Here is a 9,485-nt window from a genome sequence, read left to right as displayed (position 1 = left end):
GAAATAGTCAAACGACCAGCAAACACGACAGTACACGAAACAATAACACACAACACCTGACAAACACAACGAGAACTAAATAGGACACTAATGACACTAAATGATAACAGGTGTGAAAACAATCAGACAAAAGCAAACGAACATGAAACATACAACGGTGGCAGCTAGTATTCCGGAGACAACGAACGCCGAAGCCTGCCCGAACAAGGAAGAGAGGCAGCCTCGGCCGAAACCGTGACACCACAAAGTAAGAAGCAAGCTCCGTAAACTGTAATCATCATGACAGCAGAACATGATCATGATATAAGAGTGTTATATCAGGATTTATGGCAGAGAAAGAAACATCAGGTGAAAAAAAACCGGAACATCTCCATTTGCTGTAGCTTAAAAGCTGTTGATTATTGGGTGACAACTACATTCATTTGGTGGCGATTCCTAACAATTTGAACTGTTTCAGAGGGAGTGCTATACCATTTGCATGACAATTAATATTCACTGACAATACCCTGCCACAATTACAGTATATTCAGTTAGTTCAATCACAAACCCAATAGTCCTCCAGTCATGCTGATAATATTCTTACTCTCTCACTTCCCTTTTCCCTCTCTCTCCACCTCCCTCTCTCCCCCCTTCTCTCCACCTCCCTCTCTCCCCCTTCTCTCCACCCCCCTCTCTCCCCCTTCTCTCCACCTCCCTCTCTCCCCCCTTCTCTCCACCTCCCTCTCTCCCCCTTCTCTCCACCTCCCTCTCTCCCCCTTCTCTCCCCCTCCCTCTCTCCCCCCTTCTCTCCACCTCCCTCTCTCCCCCCTTCTCTCCACCTCCCTCTCTCCCCCTTCTCTCCATCTCCCGCTCTCCCCCCTTCTCTCCACCCCCTCTCTCCCCCTTCTCTCCCCCTCCCCCTCTCCCCCTTCTCTCCATCTCCCGCTCTCCCCCCTTCTCTCCACCCCCCTCTCTCCCCCCTTCTCTCCACCTCCCTCTCTCCCCTACTCTCTCTCATCCTGATATGGCTTTGTGCTGGCCATTGTCAGTGCGTTGTCGTAGCGTAGCATACCTCATCAGACAGAGAGAGAGTGCAGAGAGCCTGGGACATGAGGCAACACCCGGCCAATCCGCCTGAAGATGAGCTCATATGTTTACAGTATGTGGTCCCACCAGCGCCAACGCAGACTAACTGCACCTCTTATAGTTCAATAATAACTACATCTAGTTTAAACTTAAAGGGCCACTTTAGCTTTTGACTGTAGAATGAAACATTTATGTTTTCACATATGTAGGCTAACAGTGATTTGGTGCTGGAGACAATGAACGTGACGTCAAAAAGTGCTCCTTTCATATAAACGCTGCTGGAAGATGCTTTTTGGCCAGGGGAGCACTGATCAGTCTGAGCCCCTGACTGTTAGAGGAGGGTGATGTGGGCTTTGTCATACTAAAAGCCAGCGACTCAGCAGGCCACTCACTGTGGGTCTCAGCGCTGTGACAATGGGCAGTTGGTGACAGGTTCTTTCGGCACCTTTCTTTAGTACTGTAAAGCGTCAACTTCACTTTTCCTTGCTGTGGTCTCAAGGCCCACCGACTGAGCCGCCGCTCACAAGCGGTAGCATTTTCGTTCCGTGGAGGTTGTCACAGACTGTTACAAGTTGGGTTGCAAGGTCATTTCAGGGACACACTGAGAAAAAGAGTGTAGAATGACAATCTGGCATTTTGAAAGGTTAGGATATTCCATAGTTGGATAATTCAACAGACCTCTACCTCAACATCAACTGACAAGTAATAATATACCCTCACACTGCTTGAATGTTTCAACATCTAACTGATGCCAATTCAAGCAGCACCTAGATGCTGTATTTCTGACCTAACCCGTGTCACTCTTGCTACACGGGAATGCCACTGTCTGTGCGTGTGAGGGCCTGCGTGTCACAGGGGGCAGTCCTGCAAGCTCTGTGCTGTGTGTTTATGTTCCAGCATGGTGAGATCTCCTGCCTTTCACAGAAAAAAGGCCCCTGGAATGCCCTGAATGATGGGACTGGGGCCTTCCGCAGAAGCACTCGGATTGGACTGTTTTTCCCCGGCCATCCCTATAAGGCTCTGGCTGAGTGAGGCAGACAGGGAGAGTGCGGCCCCGGCTCCATGTTTGGGATGTGGGAGGGGTAAGTGCAGGATGGGGGCTGGGAGCTACATAAAGTCTCCCCAGGCCGGTGAGGGGGCACACCATCCCTGAGCGGCAAACCCCGGCCAAGCACTGTCAGGGTAAGTGGACCACCACCTCACCTCTCCTGTCCTCCTCTCTCCTCCCTACTCCTCTCACCCCTCTCCTGTCCTCCTCTCTTCTCCCTACTCCTCTCACCCCCTCTCCTGTCCTCCTATCTCCTCCCTGCTCCTCTCCTACATGCTTAGAAAAAAGGTTCCAAAAGGAGAACCCTTTTTGGTTCCAGATATAATTATTTTGGGTTCTATGTAGAACCCTCTGTGTAAAGGGTTCTACATGGAATTCAAAAGAGTTCTACTTTGAACCAAAAGGGTTATACCTGGAACCAAAAAGGGTTATACCTGGAACCAAAAAGGGTTCTTCAAATGGTTATCCTATGGGGACAGCTGAGGAACCCTTTCAGGTTCTAGATAGTACCTTTTTTCCTAAGTGTACCGTCTTCTCTCCTCTCCTCTCCTCTCCTCTCCTCTCCTCTCCTCTCCTCTCCTCTCCTCTCCTCTCCTCTCCTCTCCTCTCCTCTCCTCTCCTCTCCTCTCCTCTCCTCTCCTCTCCTCTCCTCTGTTCTCCTCTGTTCTCCTCTGTTCTCCTCTCCTCTCCTCTCCTCTCCTCTCCTCTCCTCTCCTCTCCTCTCCTCTCCTCTCCTCTCCTCTCCTCTCCTCTCCTCTCCTCTCCTCTCCTCTCCTCTCCTCTCCTCTGTTCTCCTCTCCTCTCCTCTCATCTGCTCTTCTCTTCTCTCCTCTCCTTTGCTCTCCACTTCTCTCCTCTCCTCTTCTCTCCTCCTCTCCTGCCTTCCTGTCTGCCCGACTGCCTCAAGTCAACATCTGCTAAATTGTTAGCTACTAATCTGCTAGTCTGAGTCAACTGCAGGGGTCAGCACCTTACAGCGCAGACTGCTTCTCAATTTAAACCAGGCTACATTAGCCTTGACGAGCTTTGGCTAATCTCACAGGTGCATGTTCATGAAAGACAGGTGTTTAGACGTCTCACAGCTAAGTCACTGTGGTTTGTTGTGGGTATTAAGTGTCACAGCTCTTGGACGAGATCCTAAGCCTCATGGTGTTGTGGTCCATTAAGAACTTGTGGTTGAAGAAGTTAGTGTTGCTGTAGCTTGCTTGAAACAGTGTGGTAAAATGTCCGTAGAAAATGCTAGAACTGTCTTGTTGAAATTCTGGTATATGCTAAGCTACCTATTACCTATTATGTATAGATTTTTCAGCTGGTTGATTATGATATTAGACATCTGGCGCCATCAGTGCCATAATGCAAAACATAATGCTTTAAAAACATAGTAGTCTCAAAGTTTTGTAAAGTCTCTTGGGGAAAGTCATGTTGATAGGTTGTAAAGTCTCTTGGGAACTCAGTCAGTTTGGAAAGTTTGGACGTTTTTGAAAACACTGTCCACAGTTTTGAAATGAGTAAAGGGGATGATGGCTGGCTGTATACAGGGGCCTCTGTTATGTTGTTTGAGAGTTCAGCACTGGCCAACTTTCAGCAGTGAACTCCATCATAGCTGCTCATGGTACCCTCTGCTGGAAAGCTTAGGAAATAGTTTATTCTGAAGGTTTATGACTAAATATGGTTCTGCTGGAATCTGCTGCTCTCTCTCTCTCTCTCTCTCTCTCTCTCTCTCTCTCCTCTTTTTTTTGTAAACGATTGTAGACAGGCAGGGCCAGAGAGAGAGGGAGTGAGGGAGAGAGGTTTGCACAGTCCAGTCCAAAGACAGACATGACTCCGCATCATTTCCTAATTAGGAAGTTTTCCCAGGGTGCTGCATTCATTCATTAGAGACTGGAGTTCAACCCTAACCTTAACTGAAGAGTGTTGTAGCGTACCTCCTATGGGGACTTGTGGTCTTAAGCAGGATTGCTTTGCTATTAATGTTAAATTTTTACAGTATTATAACATTGTATAACAGTGTGCTTTATAGGCTTTTGGTAAAATGTATTTATATTATACTCTAAGCACAGGTCAACTTTCTAAATGGACTTTTCACTTTCAATAGGAATAGCCGCATCCTTTTTTCACATTTTTGGTACTCCAGTGGATTTACCTGAGCCATGTATTCCTGAATGAAATAACGTAAATAATTGGCACACCAAATTTTCATTTTTTATGGTTAACGGTTTTTATGAATTCACCTCAGAAGGGGGGGGCACACACTACTTTAGAGGGATAGACCTAACACACACACACACACACACACACACACACACACACACACCAACCTACCACTCTGTAGATGTTAACACACTCTTCTCTCTGGTGCCCCTGCAGTGATTGTCTCCAGTCGGAGTAAGGAAGGTAAAGCAAAGAATTGACAATGTGTGACGACGAAGAGAGCACTGCCCTTGTGTGTGACAATGGGTCCGGTCTGTGCAAGGCAGGCTTCGCCGGGGACGACGCCCCCAGAGCAGTATTCCCCTCCATCGTGGGCCGTCCCAGACATCAGGTGAGCCGCCATTCGTCCATTAATAGACAGGCTGGATGTAACCGACTTCTGATTGGGTGATGAGAATGCATCCACTTTTTGTGCATAGTATTTCATGGTCCTTGGAAATTTCTTAATTTTAAAGCATTATTGTTTTATTTTATTTTTCCCATTATGGTTTAAGGCTCAACACAGCAAGGCCTATTTGTTGAATTTCAGTGCTAGCAATGGCATCCACTTTACAGTGTGGTGAGTGTGCTTCTGACCAGCCGGTTCCTCTCCCCAGGGTGTGATGGTGGGTATGGGACAGAAAGACAGTTATGTGGGTGACGAGGCACAGAGCAAAAGAGGTATTCTGACCCTGAAGTACCCCATCGAACACGGCATCATCACAAACTGGGATGACATGGAAAAAGTAAGCCTACCACACCCTACCCCACCCTAGCCCACCCTACCACACCCTACCCCACCTTACCACACCCTACCCCACCCCACCCTACCACACCCTACCCCACCCCACCCTACCACACCCTAGCCTACCACACCCTACCCCACCCTACCACACCTGAGACAACAATGACACAGACTCATGATTCAGACGATTTTAAAACAATACAATTGGAAAACAGTGACACACTCTAACATGGAATTTTATGTACTTTGTGATTATCCATCATGGCACCAAAAAAGTAGCCTCTCAGCCAACACAACTCCCCAGGTGGCACTTTGGGATCCATCCAGAGGCATTTAGATCCAGGATCTATTCTCAGAACTATTACATGATAACAGAACGTGGAGTTAGCTAAAGAGGCCCCAGGCATGTTCAGAGATGTTATGCTAATTATTGCCGATGATTGGCAGATCTGGCATCACTCCTTCTACAACGAGCTCCGCGTAGCCCCTGAGGAACACCCCACCCTGCTGACAGAGGCCCCCCTCAATCCCAAAGCCAACAGGGAGAAGATGACCCAGGTGATGATTACATACACTACAGCTGGGACTTGTTCCAATGTATATCTTCAACCCAGCCTTTTAAGACTGTGTAATACACTTGATATAAACAGTAGGAATTTGTTACATGATGCTGAGTGTATGATTGGTGCAATTGGAATGATATGCTCACTGTCAACATGTTAGTGTGAGAAATAACACTGTAACCTAAACAAATGCTCCTGTTCTAGATTATGTTTGAGACCTTCAACGTTCCAGCCATGTATGTAGCTATCCAGGCCGTGCTGTCACTTTATGCCTCTGGCCGCACAACAGGTCAGTATAGGACACCAGTCAAAACCAGCCTCATTTTACACTGACCATTCAGTCCCACTGAGCCCTAACCTTGTATCCTCCCAAAACTGTCCTCCCAAACCTGTGTCCTCCTAAACCTGTGTCCTCCCAATCCTGTGTCCTCCCAATCCTGTGTCCTCCCAAACCTGTGTCCTCCTAAACCTGTGTCCTCCTAAACCTGTGTCCTCCTAAACCTGTGTCCTCCTAAACCTGTGTCCTCCTAAACCTCCGTCCTCCGAAACCCGTGTCCTCCTAAACCTGTGCATGCCCAAACATGTCCTGCCAAAACTGTGTCCTCCCAAAATTGTGTCCTCCTAAACCTGTGTCCTCCTAAACCTGTGTCCTCCCAAACCTGTGTCCTCTTAAACCTGTGTCCTCTTAAACCTGTGTCCTCCCAAACCTGTGTCCTCCTAAACCTGTGTCCTCCTAAACCTGTGTCCTCCCAAACCTGTGTCCTCCCAAACCTGTGTCCTCCTAAACCTGTGTCCTCCTAAACCTGTGTCCTCCTAAACCTCCACAGGTATTGTCCTTGACTCTGGTGATGGTGTCACCCACAACGTCCCCATCTATGAGGGTTATGCCCTGCCCCACGCCATCATGCGTCTGGACCTGGCTGGCCGTGATCTCACTGACTACCTCATGAAGATCCTGACCGAGCGGGGCTACTCATTCGTCACCACTGGTCAGTAGAAACTCTGGGATGCTATGAACTCTGGGACGCTATTCTCTCGTACTGTACAGTGCATGACTTTTAAGCAGAGGCCTATGCAGATAAAGAAGTGTTTTTCTGCCAAACTACAAATCAATCTAAGTTCTTGTTCTAACCTTCCCCCTATTCTCCTATCTCTAGCTGAGAGAGAAATAGTTCGTGACATCAAGGAGAAGTTGTGCTACGTCGCCCTGGACTTTGAGAATGAGATGGCCACCGCTGCCACCTCCTCCTCTCTGGAGAAGAGCTATGAGCTGCCCGACGGTCAGGTCATCACCATCGGTAACGAGAGGTTCCGCTGCCCCGAGACCCTCTTCCAGCCCTCCTTCATCGGTAATCCCTCGCTCTTTTTCCACTCTCTGCATTTGCCTTTTTCTCAACAGTTTGAAACAAATATCTATTCTCCCGACTGTCTCTTGTGACTCAGTGTGATTTCCTCTGATTTCTCCCCAGGTATGGAGTCTGCCGGTATCCATGAAACCACTTACAACAGCATCATGAAGTGTGACATTGACATCCGTAAGGACCTGTACGCCAACAACGTCCTGTCAGGAGGTACTACCATGTACCCTGGCATCGCAGACAGAATGCAGAAGGAGATCACAGCCCTGGCCCCCAGTACCATGAAGATCAAGGTGTGTAGAAGCTACTAACATAGAGTTAACGTGCATGTCATAATGAGATACTATACAGTGATTTGAATTTGTTCAACATAATAGTCCTCCTAACTGCCATTCACAGCCAGTAATGATATTGGCCCATTTCAACGTTGACGCAATTATCCTTTCTAGTTTTGACCTGGTTTCTATGAATAGAAATCATTGTCTTGATAAGTGTTTCAAGATTTCACGCAAGTTGTTGAGGCCCAATCTGAAGCTGAATGTCACTGATATTGTCTGACAAAGCTTTAGTGTACTGAATCTATTTACTACACGTATGTGATTTACTCATTCAGTGTATTAAATGATATCTTCTGATACCAGATTATCGCCCCACCTGAGAGGAAGTACTCGGTCTGGATCGGTGGCTCCATCCTGGCCTCCCTCTCCACCTTCCAGCAGATGTGGATCAGCAAACAGGAGTACGACGAGGCCGGCCCTTCCATTGTGCATCGCAAGTGCTTCTAAACAAGGCCCAGACCCACCCACCCCAGCCCAGCCCAGCCCAGCCCAGCCCAGCCCACTCCCTCCCTCCTGCCCCAAACTCTGCTCTCGTTCTATTGTCTGTAAACTGTGAATGTGTCCCTCATTTAACCTCCTGTGTTTCTGTCTTTGCACTGCCCACCCCTGCGTGAATGTTATGTTATGTTATTGGTTGGGTGTGTTTCTTTGAATGAATAAAGCTTGAATGTGCATCTGGTGTACACCTTTGGGGACATTCCTAGAGGAATGTATCTATGTAGATTCCAGCGGTGGATATTGAAGAAAAAAGAAGCTGGATCTGTTCCACAGAGCTCGCGTTCTCTCTCTTGTGTTCACTTTGTTCAGTACGTCATCCCTGGATGTGGCCAAGTCTCGCATGGCTCAGATCACTGCTGAAAGCTTTAATCATCTGACTGTTTGTAAAGATCCATGTGAACATGAATGAACACCCAAGGACGGAATAAAGCTCTCATATAAGGAACTCTGTCTGGCTCATACATTTTATATTACAAGTGTTTATAATATAATTACTATGACTTCTGTTGCATCTAGCCATATTTTCAGCAAGTTAGCGTTTTTTGTCATGAATCTTGTTCTGGAGGCAGCTCTGCAGAGGGGTCACTAGCCGGCACAGCCAGTCATAAAATCTGATTTTAAACCTAACCCTAAGCACACTGCTAACCCTATTGCCTAACCCTAACCTTAAATGAAGACCAAAAAGCACATTTTTGTTTTCATGAATTTTTACAATATAGCCAATTTTGACTTTGCAGCTGGCCTATCTAAGGGGACATCGTTCAGTTCTGCCTCCAGGACAAGACTCATGACAATAAACGTCAACCTGTGTACTAATATGAGTCTTCCACAAGCAACGTAGGCTACATGGCAACAAGACCATCTGGGGACAAGACCAGAAGAGTCAAATTAATAGTTGTCTCCGATGGGCATTTATGGTGTCTAGTGTTCAGTGGCGATCATGCGATGTCATTGTCAACATATGAATTGGCTTTCAAAGCATAGATGTTATTATAAACTGGGTAGTTCGAGTCCTGAATGCTGATTGGCTGACAGCCGTGGTATATCAGACCGTATACCACAAAACATGTATTTTTACTGCTCTAATTATGTTGGTAACCAGTTTATAATATAAATAAGGCACCTCAGAGGTTTGTGGTATATGGCCAATATACCACGGCTAAGGGCTGTATCCAGGCACTCCGCCTTGCGTCGTGAACAGCCCTTAGCCGTGGTATATTGGCCAATATACCACACCTCCTCTGGCCTATTTGCTTAAATAAACATCAGCCTGCACATTTTCCATAATTATTTTCTGACAGAAGATTATATGCTCCACTACTACCCCACATTCTGGGAAAATTAACTACCACAAATGCCTTTTTTTATCATCATCATGGGGTACCAATTTCCTGGTTCATCCTTTCAGCAGACTGGCTTGTGTCATCTCGAACAACGTAATTACACGGACATCCCACTGGGCACACACTGGATGAATCAACGTTGTTTTCAAGTCATTTCAATGAAATTACATTGAACCAACGTGGAATATACGTTGAATTAACGTCTGTGCCCAGTGGGATACTTCTTGCCCTGGAATGCAGAGGAACTGGATCTCTGGTCCTGTCTTGATAACCTGTTTTCACTCATTCCTTTCCATTGATAACATGGTTCTGTTAATTTGGAGAGGGGAAAGCAGAA

General features: G+C 46.9%; 1 protein-coding gene across 1 annotated transcript; it reads left to right on the top strand.

Annotated features, from left to right (window-relative positions):
- Nucleotides 1–2,142: 2,142 nt before the first annotated feature.
- LOC121533749 (actin, aortic smooth muscle) lies at nt 2,143–8,250 on the top strand. The gene is made up of 9 exons (XM_041839996.1): nt 2,143–2,247; nt 4,481–4,655; nt 4,921–5,049; nt 5,496–5,606; nt 5,816–5,900; nt 6,439–6,600; nt 6,769–6,960; nt 7,081–7,262; nt 7,611–8,250. The coding sequence occupies exons 2-9, from the start codon at nt 4,527–4,529 to the stop codon at nt 7,752–7,754; spliced, it is 1,134 nt and encodes a 377-aa protein (XP_041695930.1). The 5' UTR covers nt 2,143–2,247; nt 4,481–4,526; the 3' UTR covers nt 7,755–8,250.
- The last annotated feature ends 1,235 nt before the right edge of the window (nt 8,251–9,485 follow it).

This window comes from Coregonus clupeaformis, chromosome 1 (genome assembly GCF_020615455.1).
Source record: "Coregonus clupeaformis isolate EN_2021a chromosome 1, ASM2061545v1, whole genome shotgun sequence".
Classification (NCBI taxonomy): Eukaryota; Metazoa; Chordata; class Actinopteri; order Salmoniformes; family Salmonidae; genus Coregonus; species Coregonus clupeaformis.
The sequence above is the reverse complement of the archived record's forward strand: the minus strand, read 5'-3'. Positions and strand labels throughout refer to the sequence as shown.

Excerpts from the sequence above, each read along its gene's own strand:
- LOC121533749 (XM_041839996.1), top strand. The coding sequence starts at position 4,527 with ATGTGTGACGACGAAGAGAGCACTGCCCTTGTGTGTGACAATGGGTCC. Across the intron at positions 4,656-4,920 it reads TGGGCCGTCCCAGACATCAG|GGTGTGATGGTGGGTATGGG; the intron begins GTGAGCCGCCAT and ends TCCTCTCCCCAG. Across the intron at positions 6,601-6,768 it reads CTACTCATTCGTCACCACTG|CTGAGAGAGAAATAGTTCGT; the intron begins GTCAGTAGAAAC and ends TCCTATCTCTAG.